The 20,440-nt window shown below is 49.3% G+C and overlaps 1 protein-coding gene across 1 annotated transcript; it reads left to right on the top strand.

The window, feature by feature from the left end:
- Window positions 1-5,882: 5,882 nt before the first annotated feature.
- LOC116947084 (uncharacterized) lies at window positions 5,883-20,036 on the top strand. Its single transcript, XM_032962505.2, has 2 exons — window positions 5,883-10,885; window positions 16,374-20,036. The coding sequence occupies exon 1, from the start codon at window positions 10,198-10,200 to the stop codon at window positions 10,882-10,884; it is 687 nt and encodes a 228-aa protein (XP_032818396.2). The 5' UTR covers window positions 5,883-10,197; the 3' UTR covers window position 10,885; window positions 16,374-20,036.
- The last annotated feature ends 404 nt before the right edge of the window (window positions 20,037-20,440 follow it).

Here is a 20,440-nt window from a genome sequence, read left to right as displayed (position 1 = left end):
ACCTCCCCCCCAACCTCCTCCCCCACCTCCCCCACCTCCCCCAACCTCCCCCCACCTCCCCCCCCACCTCCCCCAACCCCCCCCACCTCCCCCAACCCCCCCCCCACCTCCCCCAACCCCCCCCACCTCCCCCAACCCCCCCCCACCTCCCCCCCCCCACCTTCCCCCAACCCCCCCCACCTCCCCCAACCCCCCCCCCCCACCTCCCCCAACCCCCCCCCACCTCCCCCCAACCTCCCCCCCACCTCCCCCAACCCCCCCCACCTCCCCCAACCCCCCCCACCTCCCCCAACCCCCCCACCTCCCCCACCTCCCCCAACTCCCCCCCACCTCCCCCAACCCCCCACCTCCCCCCAACCCCCCCCCCCCCCACCTCCCCCCACCTCCCCCACCCCCCCAACCTCCCCCAACCCCCCCACCTCCCCCAACCCCCCCACCTCCCCACCCTCCCCCACCTCCCCCCCCCACCTCCCCCCCAACCTCCCCCACCTCCCCCCCCCACCTCCCCCAACCCCCCCCCCCCCACCTCCCCCAACCCCCCCCCCCCACCTCCCCCAACCCCCCCCCCCACCTCCCCCCCCACCTCCCCCACCTTCCCCCACCTCCCCCAACCCCCCCCACCTCCCCCAACCCCCCCCCACCTCCCCCAACCCCCCCCACCTCCCCCCAACCTCCCCCAACCCCCCCCACCTCCCCCAACCCCCCCACCTCCCCCAACCTCCCCACCTCCCCCAACTCCCCCCCACCTCCCCCAACCCCCCCAACCCCCCACCTCCCCCCCCACCTCCCCCCACCTCCCCCACCCCCCCCCAACCTCCCCCAACCCCCCACCTCCCACCCCACCTCCCCCCACCCAACCCCAACCTCCCCCAACCCCCCACCCCCCCAACCTCCCCCAACCCCCCACCTCCCACCCCACCTCCCCCACCCAACCCCAACCTCCCCCAACCCCCCACCCCCCCAACCTCCCCCAACCCCCCACCTCCCCCAACCCCCCACCTCCCCCCAACCTCCCCCACCTCCCCCAACCCCCCCCCCCACCTCCCCCAACCTTTGTCGGGTGTTTTTGTTGTGCAGTGTGGTCCAGATGTCTCGTGACCTCCATTAAATTCTCTGAAACTTTTTTTTTAAAGTAACGTCGTTTATTTATAGCTGAAATAAATTCGCAAAGGGACAAAAAGTTTAGGGGTTAGGGGCCGTCCATAAATGACGTCACGCACCTGGGGGGGGGTGGGGGGGGGGTCAGACATTTGTGACGATGTGTGACGAGGGGGGGGGTTGAGAAATGTGACGTCACATCAAAATGCGCAACTTTAAATAAATATAGACAACACGTTCTACGTAATTAAATAGACTTTTTAATAAATGTTTTTATTCCTACAACATCATAGTGCAGCGCCACATTACAATGACAATAGTTTAAAGCGATTTGAAGCATGTTTTATTTGGGGGGGGGGGGGGCAGAGCTTTGTGACGTCATATTTAAGGGGGGGGGGTCTGACTTTTTGCGACGCCGTGTGACAAGGGGGGGGGGGTCAAAAATCGTCAAAAATCACGTGACGTCATTTATGGACGGCCCCTTGATTAAAACGAAATTTGGGCGGGGGCCACAAGACATCTGGAGCACCCAGTACACGGACGCCATGTTGGGCAAGGAGGTTGCGTGCGAGTTCAATTGAGCGACTTGAGCTCCATCTTTCGTAGGTAAAGTGTGGACACCTTTGCGTTGGGGAGGGTTGAAGCGTTGCATGTGGAGGCCGGTGACGAGTGGGGCGCCCGCTTGAACCGGATTCTGGGCCTCCCCTAGGTCGACTCAGCCTCAAATGACTACCTGGTGTGGTGTTTAATCATCTCCACTGGGGGAGACAAAGGCGGTCGGGCGTGGTTGTTGACCGTCCACACCCCCTCGTCTGCCGTGCCGGCCTTCATAGGTGCTCGCTAACAGCACCAACAGTCTGTTAAGGCCACGTTTCGTTGTCTTTGCCGCGGTGGGGAGATGTTATTTCTCTCGCCTGGTATGCAGGAGGTAGGTCGTGGTGGGTTCGATCCTGACCCCAGCGCCTGCTCTATATTTGGAGTTTGCGTGTTTCTCTCCGTCATCGCGTGGATTTTTGACCGGGTTCCTCTGGTTTTTTTTTTCCCCACCACATCTAGAAACGCGCGGTTATAGAGCATCTGGCTGCTGGACATTTGCACATTGGAAGCCGCTTCGTTGAGCTATCATTTGTGACCAGGTCTGTATAGCTCAGTGGGCCTGACTTGGTCAAATTGAAAGTTGTAAGCTTTAATCTTGGTTGGGGTGGACGTCATGGATGTAGGGAGGCGCGGTTTGTCCATTAGGGGCGCTGGGGCATTGCCCCACCAAACAACTGGAGATGAGAAATATTTTTCTAATACATTTTTTTTTAAAAATAAGTAGCTTTGTTGTGTTTACATTTTTTTATATATACACAGTGATTCTTTCAATGTGACTTGCCGAATGAAGATCATAATTGAAGTTCATATTAGAAACCGCTGCAACTAATTTGCGTCGTGGGGACGTCTCGGGGCGGCTGTGAAGGCGTCCGAGTGAGAGATATCCCTCCTTCATTCATTGCGATCAGCTTCGTAATTTAGCCACGCTGTTTGAGACCCATTCAGGACGGTGAAAAAGGCGCCCGTGGCTGTAATGAGACGATGTCACAACGCGAGGTTGCGCTGTGCAATTACAGCAGCTCACGGCTTTTGGCAGTGTCAAGAGGGGTTGTGTTTCGTGGACTTGAGGGTCATGGGGACAGCATTTGAGTGCTCAGTTGTATCGTTTCGTATTGTTTATAAATGCCTGCTGTTGGTAGATAAGATATCACTTTCACGCGAAGTCCAATAACACGACGAGGCTTTTCTCAATTAGTACACCGTGTTTTCAGAGGTCACTCAGAACAGCCCCACGTAGTGAAAATGTCACGAGCCGCCACTGCATGTGGATGTCACTCTGGGCGGTGTGTTGAGTAGTAAACTTAGTCTAGAGTCTAGATTCCAGGGGTTGGTAACCTGCGGATCCAGAGCCGCACGTGGCTCGCAAGGGCCGCTTCGTGGCTCCAGAGCCGATAATTGCAAAGTAACACGAGGAAAACCCCTCCGAATTATTTTCGATAAACGGTGAACGTCTAAAAGCCCAACAGTGATTCGTCATGCAGCATTACAAACTATTGTGCGTGTGCTGTTCCTAAAATAGTGATTACAAAAAAAATATGGTTTGACATAGCCGTCTTGTATTCACATGCACTGTGGCTCTCGAAATATTTAGGGGTGTTTTTTTTACCAATTCAAAGAAAATAGCCCTTCTTGTTATTTTGGTTGCTGGCTCTTGCACTCTAGAGCATCGATACAGTCGCACAAACTCACAAATACAAAATTTATTCCACCACAGCCTAGGATACAACATTTGCACATTCTTATACCGACTATACTTTTGTAATGCGTTTACAACGTAGTGAGTAAAGATAAACTTCTGATTCAAATGGAGCAATTAATGTGAGGTGTCACGTTGATTATTAAATTCCAGAACATTTCGTAAAAAATAACATGAAGCCAATTCAGGCATTTTCGAAACGCAACTTTTTTCAATTAAAACTTGAGGGGTTGGTGGATCATGCTGAGCAGGGACGTGCGGTCAGGAGAGGCAAAGCCTCACCTGTCATACTCCAATGAAAATAGCTGTTACGAAAAAAAAGGAATGAAATAAATATTTAGATTTTTCCACTGATCTGTGTTATAAATGTCATTTCTGTACGATTCCAATCATTTTTATAGTCAAAATCGCCAAATTTGCGGAGCTCCGCTGCAAATACAGGAAGAGACAAGAGGTGAGGCAGCGACGCGCTCAGCCTCCCCTCTGATTGCGCAACCCCTCAGTAACTGGATGGAGCGCGGGCAATAAGCGCGTGCCTGTTGCTATCTCAGTATGTCACCAATGTAATGTTTGTAGACCCCTTCATTTCATGTCCTCGCCTTCCATAGTCCAGGTAACTTATTTCACGTCTGTGTATAAAGATATTTAGGCTCGCTGGTCTCGTCATGAAACTGCAATGAAAAAGCACCAGGGGAGGCAGCGATCACATCTGCCTCAGTGATGCCACGCCCCCTCAGTAAGGCCACGCCCCCTCCGTGAGGCCACGCCCCCCCTCTCCTCAGTGTGTGACTGGCTCGACCACTAGCCAGTACCTCCCCAGCCATTGACCTCACCGCACGTCACTGATGTCGAGATGGATCCATGCTTTGCGTGGGACACTCACATTTAAGATCAGCAACGTGCCTGTGGTACAACAAGGAGGTTGCTGACTTCTATGTGTGGAGTTTTAGTGATCTTCCCTAAAAAATTGTCATACTCGCAGCCTGTATGTCCTTTGGACATGACCGTCCGTCCGTCCCTCCCTCGAGCTAGCCGGCTAGCCAGCGAGCAAAACTTTTTTTCTGATATACTGTAGTATGACATAAACAATCAAATGAACCAGTTATGTAAAGTAAGACCCACTTGAAAACCAGGCTTGAGGTTCCACTGGGTAAATGTAGCAGTGGATTGTGTCAATTCAATGTTGGACGAGGGCCTCATCATGCCGTCCGGGTCTTCGGTTACTTTGACATACTTCACCACGTTGGTCAGGGCGGGTTTGGTGAAAGCAGGGAGCGTGTAGATATTGGCGCAAGGGTACAATATAACCATTGTAGCCGTGAGGAAACGTATTATATAGTATTATCATCATCACTAGAGGGCAGCCCGTCTTACGAACGAGGTGGATCTTCATGCAATTCTAACCACCCTAACCACCTTCACGTGCAAACGTCCACAGCAAACCATCAATGTAGCACAGTACTTTATACTGGAGCAGCGAGTGTTTTTTTTTTAAACGGCCCATATAAGGGAATGTATTTACGTTAAGCGAAATGCAAACACGAAAAAAAATGTAGAAGGGGCAAACCTTTGACGCAGTAACGCCATCCATCGCTCACGAGCTGACCGAAGAAATGAATTTATTCCTCAATGTTTTCTTTACAGCACGGAGCACACACACACAGCCATAACATACTTTCGTGGTAAGTGCTGTTTGCGAGCGACTATGAGGCTTTAGTGTGGCCAACACCAATGCCCGGCCGCCTTTGTTTCCCCATTTGTTGATGTTTACACTCCACACCAGGCAGTCGTCTAGGAACTGAATCGTCACATGTGTTGGTCGTGAAACGGGAAACGAACTCGGGTTACCGAGTTCAGAGCGCGGCGTACTACCCGCTGCACTCTAGATTTGAAGTGTTTCGTGACTGCAGGGATCCATACTCTTTGGTTCTTTCGGTAAAGTCACGTAGGTAGAAATTTATTTTATACCTACGTGACTTTTCTTTCGGTAAAGAGTATCCGCTGTACTATCACTCTCCACCTACACATGCATATACAGATATCTGGGCGAGCATACACGCGAGTGCACACAATTCACAAATACATAAACGTGCACACACACACTAGCGCACACGCATTCATACGCGTGCACACACACGCATATACATGTTTATAAAGCGTACGACAAAAATCACCCGCGAAGCCTCTGTCGTTTGACCATACTTCACGCTGAGCAGTGAGGTGTGGCGAAGGTGATGCGTAGGGCCGATCCGGACGTCATTCGCGACTGATATCAACCGTGACTGGGAATGGAACGGAGATCTCCTGGTTCACAGTGCAGTGCGCTAAGCGCTGGACTATTCTTCTGGGTTATTTCGGTAAAGTCACGTAGAATGGGAATAAAATAATACAAATAATCATTATTTCGGTAAAGTCACGTAGAATGGGAATAAAATAATACAAATAATGATTATTATTACTAAAAATGATAATAAATATTATTTGTATTATTTTATTCCCATTCTACGTGACTTTACCGAAAGAACCCAGAAGATGAATCCCTGCAGTCACGAAATCTTTAAATCGCTGGGCTATTAATTCAGAAAACTGGGTTCATAGCGCAGTGTGCTAACCGCTGCGCCGCCTCTCCCCCTCGTTTCTCAATTCCGTCATAAATGAATAGTTGGCACACAAAAAAACACGGGCTTATAAATTACTCTTAAGTAACTGGGGTCTCAACGGCCAAGAGCCCAATGCATTGGCGAAATGAATGCAAGCGCATTGTAATGTGTTCCATGTCTGGCCTGTTGGACAGCATACATGCTTATTTAGACCCACCCATACGCACGACGTACTCAGCCATGATCAATCCACTGCTGAATGAAGGCCTCCCCAAGCCGTGACCATCTGTCACAGTCCGCTATGTAAAAAAACATCCACCCGCCACCCGGACACCTCGACAGCAAGCGCTGCATTGTGACGCATTTCCTGGGGTGTCGCGACCGATATACCATCGTGATTGATTTAATAAGCAAGCGAGCCTCTGCTTATGAGACGCTGGACGTCGAAATCGGTCCAGATTAAACCAACGCTGCTGGAAAAAAGACGCATTCCCAAAAGATCGCGTGATTATGTAAACACGCAGTACTGTACTTGCGTATTTGTACGTGGAGAGACAATTCGGGAAGGATGCGTTACCGCATTTGTTTTGCGGCATCGCGAGTTAGCGTGTCACTGAAATAATTGCACTGACATTTGTGGCAATTAACCCGCGCGGAAATGTTTAATTAGAATGTGTTCCTTCGCTCCCCCCCCCCTCGTCTTTCCGCCCAACTACCCTAACCCTTTTCACCCTCTCACAGCCCTCTCTCTCTCCTTACTTATATCGAGACGTTGACAAAAGCCGTCTTTGTGTAGACTGTTTAAAGTAGTATTATTTCGGAGCGGTCGTACATTTGTACGTTTGTGTTATGAATGAACCCGAGTCTGTCTCGACCCAGGCCCGTACAGTTAATATTTGTGTTAGCGCTGAGAAAGAAAAAAACATAATGCGTACATTTGCAAGCCGCGGCCGTTCTGATTTTGGAAACCAGACTGTGGCACTTGCGAGTGTGTGTACTCAGTAACGCGCTGGCCTTGTGTGCACACGTGTGTGTGTGTTTATGTGGGAATTCGGTAGTGTCCTGGTTAGCGCGCTGCGCTACAAACCCTTGCGACTCGAGCTAGATTCCTGCTCACATCCACCAACAGCGGTGACGATTAATCCGAAGCGGTCCTGGGTCTCCCCTAGGTCGACTCGGCCTCAAACGAGTACCCGGTGCGGTGGGTAAATATCACCACTTAGGAGACAAAGGCGGCCGTGCGTGGTGCTGACCACCCAACCCCTCATGTACCGTGCGAGCCTGAAAAGTCCGTAGAGGCTATACGGGGGATCATTGTCTTTGTGGGTATGTATGTTGAGAAGCAGTGGCGTATTAAAATAGAGCACTGCACTACGAACCCTGCCTCCCTAGTTCGATTCCCAGCCACACCGAAGATCAGTGGCGCGTGATATTTGAACAGCTATAAAATTAGTTACATAAGTACGGTTTGTAAACGGCAGTTGGGAGAAAAAAGGCGACCAGGCATGATGCAGAATGTGTGATGTGTGACATATACCATCTTTATTGATTCCTTTACCAAACACATGCACTTTTAACATTTTGGGTCTACCGAGCCATTTTTTTGTTACCTGAAATGCCGTACTGAACCTACTGACCCTGTGAAATACAAGGCCCTGGTGCTTTTCGGTCTTCTCCCGCTATACATCTCTTTTAGCGTCGTACTGTTCCAAAAATGACAACAAAATTAGTTATCGAGAATATGATGTCATCTTTAAAGAAAATTCTGATACAAATGTTCGAAGGCCTGAATTAAAACAAGTACAAATTCCAAACCTCTTACCCTCAAATTCTCGGGTGCCCCAACATATACATTTTTAAATGCCCTTTTATATCGTTTTAGATAAACACTCGGCTATATTGTATTTGTGACATAATTCAGCTTTCTTACCCTTCTAGAAGATCATTAGAACTTGGATCACTCACCGCATCATCACTCACCCACTTAGGACCGTCGTACATACAGCACTTGCGGCAACAACCTGTAAACCGGTGTACAAATGAGCGGCGTTCTCCATGCACCTGTGCATTGTACACAGCACGAGAGGCAATGAACGGGACGCATTGTGCTAATGAAGGCACTGGGGTTTTTTTTCCCCCCACCTTAAAAAGGGACCTTTGCATTAAATCTTGCAGGACCTGTATTTTGGTTTATAATTGCGGCACTGGTTTGTGTTCCTGAGTAAATATCGCGCGCGTGGGACCGCGTGAATGGTGAGGCGTGCAGCGTGGAGGTCCGCACGCACACGGCAATTTCTAGTAATTGCTTCGGTTCATTGCACGCTACTCGTAACTGTTTACCCGTGGCAGCACACCGCGGGAGTGGGAATAGAGTCACGAATATGATGGATGTGAAAATAAAAAAAGGGAAGAGGAAAAAGAAGAGAAACGGGATGGAAGAGGAATGCACGCACGAGCAGCATCTGTTTCCAGATGGGGCGGGTAAAGGGGATGGATTCAGAGTGTGGGAGAGCCCAAGACAATACGGTTCCAGATATCACCCGCCACTCATGTTAGCCGTGACCGGCATCCTGGGAATTGAACTCGGGTCGTCGAATTTGTAGTGCAGTGTACTAACGACTGCGGCACTACTCGCAAATACGGTGTACGAATGTTAAAACGTCGATGTTTGCACGCATTATTTGATGCATGGATCATGAGCCTTAAAAATCGGCATTAGTCGATTAAAAATAGATGCATTGTCACATCCCTAATAGCAGGGTCGCAGCTACACTGTGGGGCTTTGGAGTGCCCTCCTATGGCGAATGGTTCATATTAGATTCGCGAAGTTCTCCCGACACTTCGTTATGGATAAAAATCAGTTCTACTGCTGCACTATAGTAATAGGAAATCCTCGCAACTACCCGGTACTGACTCAGTACTGAGCCGACTAGTCGCGCGGTGTACTGTGTATTTATATGAGACTTATCTAGTCTCTTGAATTCTTACCTGGTTAAACAAAATACATGTTGACTTCACCTTAAATATTCCAAACATCATCATTATAATCAACATCACTTCGTTGGAAGGGAGAAACCGCGCACTCAAATATGCCATTATATTCGTAGCAAATATTGTGGATGTCTCTTAGCCGCGTCGAAACATGTTGGGAGTGTTTGCACACCCACCACCCCATTAGTGGCTGCTGCTCCTCTGCCCACGACGGCGCTCACGATATTCGTGCAGCTAGGGGTCGTGGGCGCATATGGGGCTGGGGTGGGGATGTGTGCAGGGTTGGGTTGGTGGATGAGGAGGAGGAAACATTTCTCCACTCGTCAGCCAATAGAATCGCGGAGCTAATAAACGCGGGCGTGGCGTGCGCACATGGCAAAGAGTCGCCGAGCGCAAAGTTGCTCAAAGTTCGGAGAGGTAGGAGGGAGGGAGCCATCGAATTCGTTTTTCCAAGGAGACTTTCTGCAGCAGGGTGGAACATTATTGGCACGTCTGGGACAGCAGTGGAACCGAATCCAAGGCGTACAAAGAGACACGCAGGAACACAAGTAGAGAGGCGCATAGAACAAGGGCAGAGAAAGGCGCAAAGAAAGAGAACACCTCTTATGAAGACACTTATAAAATACATATATACGTAGAACATATCGATTATAAAAAAAATTACGCTTAACAATTCGCGCTCAAGCACGCATAAAGACAGAAACATTTAATAAAATACACATAGAAAGACATAGAACAACATAAAAGGGAAAACCCGTATAAATACACAAATATAATCACTTAGACACAGAGAGAAACAGAAACAAATATTAGCACAAAGACGCTTATAAAGACAATATCACTGACAAAGACAATAGAAACAACTCTTAGAAAGGCACAGAAAAATCTCACGTTAAGCCTCAGAAAGTCGCACATAGAAAATACACGCGGATTAGAAACTCGCGTAGCAAGAAGAGGCGGAAAAAAAAACGGAAGCGGGCCGCTCTAACGGGACTCGATTTTCCAAACTCTGCCACTCGCGTCTAGCTCGCCTCGCTCCATCGTCATCCTCGCTCCAAGTCCAGAGTGGGTTCGCTCTCCTTCAGCCAGAGTCACCGGGATCCGGTCAAGCGAGGTCGAGGCCGCAACGGGGAGGTGGGGGGTCATTGATATCGAAGTCGGCAGGGGGTGAAGGATTGAACTCGGCGGGTGGAGAGTCGGGGGACTCTTGGAACCATGGAGTCTCCCGTGAACGGCTCTCCGCTCACTCCCTTCTCATGCAGTGAAGATGACTCCCCTGGGCGTCCCGCGCCCAAGAGAAGCTCCCGCAAGAAACGCCCTGCGCAGGGCGGAGGAAGAGCAGCGACATCGTCAGTATCAGCGACATCGTCAGCAGAGGCAGCAGCAAGAGGACTGGCAACATCTCCTGTGTGCAGAGGAGACGGCAGCGGCAAGCGGAGGCAACGATGCGGGGACGCGGTGGTGCCGGGGGATTGTGGGGCAGCGGACGGCAGCGCGGGCAGCGCGGGCAGTGTTTGCTCCTTGTCGGGGGAAGAGGTCCAGCAGCAGCGCTTCGTGGCGAACGTGCGCGAGCGGCAGCGCACGCAGTCTCTGAACGAGGCGTTCGCGTCCCTGCGCCAAATCATCCCGACACTGCCCTCGGACAAACTGAGCAAAATCCAGACGCTCAAACTCGCCACGCGCTACATCGACTTCCTCTACCAGGTTCTGCAGAGCGACGGCGATGGTGGTGGCGGTGGCGATGTCGGAGTCCTTGGTGGTGGGGGAGGCGAGGGGGACTGCGGCGAGGGCCCCCATGCAGGGGTTCAGTGCGGCAGCAGCTACGCGGCACAGGAGCGGCTCAGCTACGCGTTCTCGGTGTGGCGCATGGAGGGGGCCTGGTCAATGTCGGCCTCGCACTGAGGTGAGAGTTGAGGGTGCAGGCTGTGCAACTGCACAGTGGCCCATGGGTGGCCAGAAGGGTCCAGGCGCCAAGCTCTGAGGAGATGACACCGGGGAATTGGGTAGGATGCGCCATTTAATTCCCTTGCACCAGGGCCCATAGCAACCATGCTACGATCACTGGAGGTGAGAGTGCAGGCGTGGGGGGTTGTGGGTGAAGAGGGGAGAAAGAGGAGGAGGGGGTGGGGACGAGGTGGGGGGAGGGTGGTGGTGGTGATGATGAAGTGGTGGATGTGGAGGAGTTGATGGAAATGACGAAGGGTAACTGGTGTTGCCTAAGGAGGGATGAATGGAGATGATGGAAGTGACGAGGGGTGAGTGGAGATGAGAAAGGGTGGACGAAAGTTATGGTGATGACCAGGGGGTGACATTGACTGATGGTAAGGACAAATGGTGGATGGAGGTGATGGAGATTATGTAAGCGACGATGTAGTGGATGGTGATGAGAAGGTGGATGAAGATTATAGAGATGATGATGATGGATATAGCTGAGGGGATGGAGAGTGATGTGACAGAAAGATAGCGGTGATTTATCTCAATCGGTACTTGTCTCAATAATCTACCCATTCTCTTTGTCAAGACACTGTCTCTGGTGTGGACCAATCAGTTTCAAAGACAATGCATATACTGTCAGAGCATGTTTTTTGTTTGTATTTTCACCACAAGTATCTGTGGTTAATGCAGACATGATTCCTCGCAAAAGGTTCTAGTTTGGTGTTTTAACATCTTAATACCTGTTTTGTTGCCAGAAACACCTATTCTTTTATTTTGACACTGGCAAAGGACGTCCCGCAATGACACTGTATAACTTGTAGTTACCGTGGCAAGTAACATTCTGCCGTAGCGATACCTCTTTGGTCTCTCCTATATATATAGTGTGCGATAATTTTATACGCACCAATAGATCACTTACCGACCCGCACAAAAGAGCTCCGGATTAAATGTGTGTTCAGGAAATGTGTTGAATAATATAAGTTGTTGTATATGGTTCCCAGGGGTGTTGTGGTGGTGCAGTGGTTAGCACACTGCGATATGCATTCTGCCAACTGCGAGTCGGTTTCGCAGCCACGGCTGACAGCAGTGGCGAGTTATCGGTGTGAAGCGGTCCCCCCACCCTCCTCTTCATCAACCCGCACTGACCAGCGCGGTGAAGTATGGCGAAACAACCCCATTATCGATCGACATGGCGTGTATAAGTAATCAATCATTCACGAGTTGATTGTCTAACGTGTTGGTCACTGGGGTTTCTGTGACCATACTTCACCACATTGGTCAATGCGTTTTAGCAAAAGAAGGCCCACGAATAGTGCAGATAGCACTCTGTACTGGCGTTAAATGTGGCCGGGAATTGAACACAGGTCGCTAGGTTCAGGGCGCAGCGTGCCCACTAATCACTGCCGTTTACATACGCGTCTAAATGCGACCACATTTAAATAGGCTGCGACACTTATTCCGGCGTTTGTAGTCTGCAACAGGGCTCTGTGTGTACAGGACTGCAGGTACAGGAGTAGCAACCATCAGTAGGCCGATTACTTGATTGTGGATATGGTAAATGCGTAAGCGTTAAACACGAGTTGATGCGATTTCAAATTCAAGGCTGGCCCTGCCCAAAGAGTAAAATTTATCTGGGACATGATTTTTGAAGGCCCCACTTTAAACATTTCAGTTTTCGAATTATGGACTCGACTCTAATTATACCAAATATAAATATAATTGCCCTGCGAAAACATATTTAACATTTACATCTCGAACTTAGCTACAGTCGTGAAGTACATATTACCAAAAATCACATTTATTGTTATTCCAATCAAATCAGACGAGCAATTCCGATCTAAATAGGTGCTCGCTAAAAGTGGCATAACTACATTTTTAGCTCAGGCGGTGCGGCAATCGGTCAGGTGAGGCCCCAATATTTGATTTGACTCGCAAGGTCACACAGAGGCTATATATCGCGGCTCCTCTTGCCTAATAAGATCATTACGTTCACGGTCTAGAATATTTCACGCTGGTGGGGAGCTCCGTATTTTGCAAAATACTTTTTTTTTATTCTTTTAACTATTGAAAACATATCTCATGGTGGTTGTCAAGGGGGCCCCAACTCGTAGCTTTGGCCACCAGATCAGGGGGACAAGGCACCCCCTGTCCCCACGCTAGTTACGCTACTTTCCCACAGTCTCTGAAGGCTACACGTGGGGATCTCGTTGTGTATGCATAGTTTAATGGTTCCACGAGGAGCGCCATTGGCTCGAGATGTGTTTGTAGAGCTGTGCTGTGAACTCCACAATTACAACGCAAGAAGTGAAACGAGGTCTTGCTGGTGGAGCGCGAGAGGTGGGATTAGAGGTAGGGGTGGGGGTTAAGATTTGTGATTGTGGCTAGTTTGATCATTGGTGAGGTTTAGGGTCGGCGTCAGGGCCGGTACTCGATACAGATTGGCTGCTTTGTTAGGCATAGGGTTTTCGTCAATAGTCATGGTGTCTGGTTGGCTAGTTGGTTACGGTTGTGGCTGCGTTTGCTCAGTTAGTTGGTTATGCCAAGGGTCAGTAGGCATGTCTAGCAATAGTGGCGGTTTGGTTCGGGTTAGGATCACTGGCAGAGCTACTACTAGTCCCTGGTTGGCTAGTTGTTTAGGGATAGGGCTGGGGTCAGTAGTAGATTTAGTACAAGTAACTAGTTGGCTCGTTGGTTATGGTCAATGTGGGAGATTAACTCTAGTGTTTGGCTAGCTAGTTAAGGGTTAGGGTCAGTGTGATACGTAACATTCGCGTCTGATTTGGTAATTTGTTAGGGTTAAGGTCGTGTCTTTTGGGGTAATACTCGTTGCGTATTGGCTCTTTGGTTATGCTTATGCCGGTCAATGGCACGGCTAGTGCTAGAGGGTTATTGTCTCGTAGGTAGTTATGCCTCGGGCTTAGCGAGAGTGTTATATAGGACTGGTAACCGACTGACTCCTGGTCGGGGGTTGGGGTCGTGTGTATGTCACGGGCGTCCGGCTGGCCGGCGCGCTCCGTGCCGCTAACCGCCGTGACCACTGCTCCACTCCACTCCGCATCGCGTTTCCAGTTTGGTTTGGCCGCATTCGCGCTGTTGACTGCCACGAGACGAGCGCGTCGCACGACCTGGCCACGCCGAGCGACGATGATGTTACGCGACCCCGCCAAACACTCACTCGCTCGCTGCTTTCGCAACTCAGCCGGCAACATTCGTGGCGTGCCACGGCCAATTACCCCAGCCAAACACGCGTATGCACAATCCGCCTCCTCGCCTGTAGGGTTTACAAGCTTAAATTGAATTAAATATTAATAATGAAAGTCCCATTAGCACGCCGAGGATATCGTGGCCAATATTATTTCAGACACGCCGGGTGTCGCGTTACGATGGTAGTGGTCGTGGTGGTGGTCGTGGTTGTGTCACGTGGTGGTGTCGTGTGTTGGTGGTGGTGGCGCGTGGTTCTGGTAGTGGCGTCTCGTGATGGTGTCGCATGGTTCTGATCTGGTTGTCGCGTGTTGGTTTCGCGTGGTTCTCGTGGTGGTGTCACGTGGTTCTGATCTGGATATTGCTTGGTGGTGTCGCGTGGTTCTGGTATTGGTGTCGCTTGGTGGTGTCGCGTGGTGGTGTCGCGTGGTTTCTGGTCTTGGTGTCGCTGGGTCGTGTCGCGTGGTGGTGTCACGTGGTTCTGGTATTGGTGTCACTTGGTGGTGTCGCGTGGTTTCTGGTCTTGGTGTCGCTGGGTCGTGTCGCATGGTTCTAGTGGTGATATCGCGTGGTGGTGGTGGTGTCGCGTAGTTCTGGTGATGGTGGTGGTGTCGCGTGCTGTTGTTGGGTGCGGGTGTCGCCACTGCTTTGAGTTATGGCCAGTCCCCTAGTAACCCATTCCCCCGCCCCCCTGCCTCTCTGGATTTGTTCAAAGGTCACGTAGACAAATTTTAATTTCCATCAGATGTTATTAACAAAAAACATCCCGATGTCTCGCCTTCATCACCAACGACGATATACGTCGCCAGATTCTCTGGGATACGTTTCGGCCGTGGATCTCACATGATAGGATCTTATATGTTGACGACCCTAGTGGCAATTCCACATGATGATAGATACGGAGTGATTGAGTATTTTAATAGAACCACGGTTGATGTTTTTGGGACTTTGCGCAAAGTAACGCCGTTCATGTTGTGGACCATAGCGGCATGATGATGATAATGATGATGAATGGGATGGATGTTTGAATTGATATATTGTACGATATAAAATAGGCTTCAGATGTTGCTATTAAATTAATACTGAAAGCTGCTGCGCAGGTTTCCGCCCTGGACATCAAAGGTATTTCCCATAATGATTGGAATGCAGGTGCTGCAGTAGATACACGCACGAGATCACCGAATACGTCTAACTCAATACAAGAAACCCTCTCTCCACGAGGGTTGCGTTCTTGAAAACGCTCGCGAATACAAAAAACCTTAATTCCAATGGAAAAAATTGGGTGACGTTCCTGGTACAAGTGAACATGAAAGGGGGGGGGGGGTAAATGTTTAATAACAATTTAAGACAATAATAATACATTATTCAGAACAATGTATTTGGTTAAATTACGTTTGATAATGATGATTTTACGACGACGGGGGTGGTGGTGATCGTGAAGAATTCGGGAGGATGACTCCTTGGGAGATGTAGCTGTTTGATAACCACGCTGCACAGTTATCATTTTAGCACTCTGGGGAGCGCTAGCCACAACACTTTCCCTGATTGCATTCGCGTTCTTTTTAATTGACCTCGCAATCGACTCATTTATACATTTTGGTATTCACGAGTTGACTGTAAGTACGTATAACGTAAAATTGCACAATAGCGAGTTCAGAGTCGGATTACTGTCAGACTGAGGACTATGCGGGCAGCCTAGTTACAAATATACAATTCTGCGCTCACGTCGCCAGTGTCGGTGTTCTGGCACGTATACTCGCGAATTCTGGAATCCAGCGGGTCGCGAACATGCGAAACTCGCGAATCCAGAACTGTACTATCTACATCAAGCGGAACGAGTTTACAAAATCATCAGACCCGTGAAGTGTCTTAATTAGCATCTGAACGAAGACTGGTGGACGTGGAAGGTAGCGCGAAGAACGGAATGTTAGGAAACCCTGGTGGGAAGTGTTCTCGTGAACCCCACCGGAGTTGATTCCTCCACCCGTGTTGCAGACTCGCTGCTGCGCTCAACCACCAACCACCCTGCAGGGCAAACACTGCACTTGCTGCTTCTTCCCTCGCACTGCTCGTCTTTGAAATGCACCCCCATCGCCTCTCTCTTTTCCCAAACTCGTATAACCGTGTTAAGTAACAAAAAAATACGCGTTCACTCGTAATGATTACAACTGTGACAGTGCTTTGCGTTACTGGCCGCTTCAACGTTTTGACGCACGGTCTGACACTAATCCGCGTGTCGCCGTCCTCCCTTGCAGATGACCCCGAGTCCCAGTTTGGCTGTCTACCCCGCGCCGGGCAGCAGTGGGTTCATGCCCTGGACCTAGCGCCGAGAGGAGGAACCGCTCACGACATCCACGCTGCAGGCCACGGGGTCTTGACTTAGAGTGAACGAATCGTGCTGCCCGGAGCGTTTCAACTATACCACGTTGTCAACGGATGGACGTCCTCTGTGCTTATTATTACACGAACGTCCTCTGAAAGTTGACACACAGCTGCCAGAGGCTGTCACAAGGTGCAAAGATTGTCATACAATCAGGATTCCCACAAGACTGCAATGTATCATCAAATGCGTACATACAACCACACGCTCATCCATTGTATGTACATCGAGTCGTAGATTAATATCGATTCTTAATCTCACGGTTCGCTCGTGGATTTTTTTTCCTCTCACTTGTACTGTACGTAATGACTCTTTGGTTCTTTCGGCAAAGTCTTTACCGAAAGAACCAAAGAGTAATTCCTGCAGTCACGATGGCTTCAACTCAAGTTTGTACGCAATGAGTTCACGCGACTAACCCAGCCACTAGGGGTCGCCATATTAGCCACGATTTTTAAAAAAATCTACATTTTTATTCTTGAATTGGCTCCATTCTTGATTCGAGTCGTGAACCGGATTTTCGCAAATTGCTGCAATCTCGTTTCACACCGCATATATTGTGCCAGATATATACCCAGCCAGGTACAGTGGCAGAGCGAGTGACTCACGATCAGAAGGTTGAGAGTTCAAGTTCTGCTTTGGGAACGACTCAACCAATCATCCCTTCAATGTTGCTAAAAGAGGCACCGCTTTGTGGGGATTGTGCTATGGAGAGAATCGCACTCCGCCATAGGAACGTGGAATTTCCACCACTCGCTCAGGGTTGTAAGCAGGAGATGAGCACTGCCTCGATGCTCATTTGAGCAGGAAATCAGTTTGATGAGATGTATCACGATTCATCTGCGATGTTATGAAATTGGTAATTCAAGTCAGTCGATTCACATTTACATCGTTTATATTGTTGCTCATCCGTAATGTCTCATTTGTAATTGTTTGTCCTGCTTCGTTGGTACTGCGTGTCGACCTAGATTCTACCGTCTCCTTTGTGTTTCGTTGTCTGTTGTCTTTTGTCTTTTTCATTGTGTGGTTTTTCTGTGCTGTCTTTCTGTGCTGTCTTACTTGTACTCTCCAACTATTGTACTTACCCGTTCGGGTTTTAGTGCATTCCGTGAGCATCCACGTTACATTCACGGGGACTCGATGCACGAAATCGTGAGTTTAATCATCGAAGAATCGTTACTCATTGCGCGTTTATATTTGTTGGTTTTCCAATTGCTCGCACATTGATCGTGTAAGAAGCATTGACAGTGTTAACGTATTTATATGCAGAATAATACACGCCGCTGCTCCCAAATTAATTTATTGTAGGTAACCCGTAAAGGCTTGTTATAAATTGCACCACTCTACAGTATTATATATATGTGTGCGCTGTAATGCTAATTGCGTATCTACTGCAATTGAATTTCGTTTAAGACGTCTACAGGTCCGGTCTTGTAACTAGCGGTGGCCAAAGCTCAGGGCCCTAAGTAGGCGCAGGGCCCCACGGATTCATGAACCAATAGGGGTGGAACAAATATCAGCTCGAATCTCAAATCCGATTAAAAAATATATGAAAAGCTCATTAACATCAAAAAGACAATTAATCTCTCTCATCTTGCATCTCACAACAGCGATTACTTTTTTATTGAATTTTTCTTATCTCACTACATCTCTGTTTTGTCTATATATATTTCTCCTGTCATCTCACTAGGAATGTATACTGTACCGTACATTAAAACTAAACTAAAAACGAAACTATTTTTATATTACAAGGTAAGGCCCACTGAGCGATGTGAAGCTCTTTATCTGAAGCCACCTGGCCACAACTGATAGTTCAACGAAGTGGCGTATCATCATGTGGAAATGTATAGCAGCCAGATACCCTAAAAGCATGTTTCTAAATGTGGAGGGAAAACCCGGAGGACCTGGAGAAAAATCGACGCGATCGCGTGGAGAGAGAGCGACGTGCAAACTCTAAATATACAGGCGTCAGGGTCGGGATCAAACCCACAACCTCCAGCATACCAGGCGAAGAAGATATCATTTCGCCACCGCGACGCCCATTAAAAGGAGGGTAAGGTAATCAGTGGGCTAGCACCACCACTGCTGTTGACATCCAACACCAGCAGCGAATAGGGGTGCAAACAGTTTGGGGGCAGAACACACTTAACCCTCACCCACTCCGCCAACCGGCAACGGGTATCGTACGAGACATTGCAGAGATCTTGAGCAACTGGCCAAGCTGCCCCTTGCACTGCATACACCCCCTACCGTTGATCAACTAACCCACCAAGCTCTCTCACGAATTCTAACCAGTGGTGGTGACCAGTGGTGGTGACAGTGGCGAGCAGGTGTCCCTTTCCGAGGCGGGCGCTGCCAAATATCGGCAGCCAAATTAATTAGGAAGGAAGCGAGCAGTGGCGGCTGGTGGATCACATCTTTCTCGGTGGGCCCGTGCCGGCGGCGCAGCTGCGGGGGGTGGGGCTGAAGGGGACACCTCGTTGCCCCCTCACACCAACATGCCTCGCTGCGGCTCTGATCCTAACCCGCTGACCCGACCTTCGCCCCCCAACCGGGATCGGTTCTCAACTTTTGTTCTGTTTTCAGTGTTGCTGATCACAGCGCGCAGGGCGAATGAGGAATGTTTGCGGCCCCTAGGGTTCGCCAGCAGGGGGAGACGTGGCTGGTGATTACACTATGTGACACGATTTTTGTCCCTGGGTAGTTATTTTTTTAATTGCTTATGCCTGAAAAGTTTTTTTTTTTTAAATGGCTATTATTCCCCACAACATTTGCTTTTGTGACCAGGGCTTTATGTGAAGGAATGACACAAATGCACACCACGTTTTCTCATTGAAACTAGGTAAATTTCAAAATATCACTGTCCTGGTCACAAAAGCAAAGTTTGTGGGGAATAATAGCCATTTGATGTACTTTTGAGGCATAAGCAATTAGGAAATAAACACTTACTACCCAGGGACAAAAATCATGTTTTTTGTTACACTGCGTTATCGTTGAGTCTCTTTGCTCCTTTTCTCTCGCTGGGTTTCTGTCGTCTCTGGTGCCTTCGTGTCCGTCTCTCTGGTCGCGCTCTCTCTAAAACGGTCTGCACCCCTCACACTCATTTCTTTAGAACTGCCTTATGTGTGTCGTTTTGTTGTCCTTCCCCCGCACTTCCGATTTGCACGGTTGGCTACGTACGGTGCGAAAGAAATTCAACATACATACAGCACGGTTGGCTACGTACGGTGCGAAAGAAGTTCAACATACATACAGCACGGTTGGCTACGTACGGTGCGAAAGAAGTTCAACATACATAGAGCACGGTTGGCTACGTACGGTGCGAAAGAAGTTCAACACACAGCACGGTTGGCTACGTACGGTGCGAAAGAAGTTCAACATGCGTGGCCGGCACCCTTCACAGCTTTGCGTCCTGGGCGGCCGTCCCGGTCGTCTACGTCACACTAAGGCCGAGCCTGGACGTACAGTTACTGTCAATGCAATATTGTTCGATTATTAATAATTACTATACAAATATATAATTGCTCTGTTATGGACGAAACTCTGTGTCCGTGTTTGTGTGTGTGTTCAATTATTATGCGCGTTGATGTGTGCAAATATAATTCAAGCAAACTGTGAAATTAAGTGATGACGAGACCCTTGGGGTCAGGTGGGCGGGTTGTGCAACAATTGCGGGATCTGGCAGAAGGAAGGATGCGATGGCGGGTGTAGCGTTATCTTCGGCATTTGCCTTAATGACCTCTTTGATTTATGGTCATCAACTACGTTTGCTTTTCTGAGCCCACTGCGTGAACTTCGTGGCCAGGGATAAAATGAGAGATGTCCTGAAAGAACTTGAGAATCCTCATATATATATTCGGATAGCCCTGCGATAATTTCTGAGGAACAATTTTCAAATACACATTTAAAAGTGAATAACGTATGACCTCCCCACAGGTGACCACA

This window comes from Petromyzon marinus, chromosome 2, assembly GCF_048934315.1.
Source record: "Petromyzon marinus isolate PM22_M1 ecotype Great Lakes invasive population chromosome 2, UKy_Petmar_22M1.pri1.0, whole genome shotgun sequence".
Lineage (NCBI taxonomy): Eukaryota > Metazoa > Chordata > Hyperoartia > Petromyzontiformes > Petromyzontidae > Petromyzon > Petromyzon marinus.
The sequence above is the reverse complement of the archived record's forward strand: the minus strand, read 5'-3'. Positions and strand labels throughout refer to the sequence as shown.

Coding starts and splice junctions, on each gene's coding strand:
- LOC116947084 (XM_032962505.2), top strand. CDS start 10,198: ATGGAGTCTCCCGTGAACGGCTCTCCGCTCACTCCCTTCTCATGCAGT.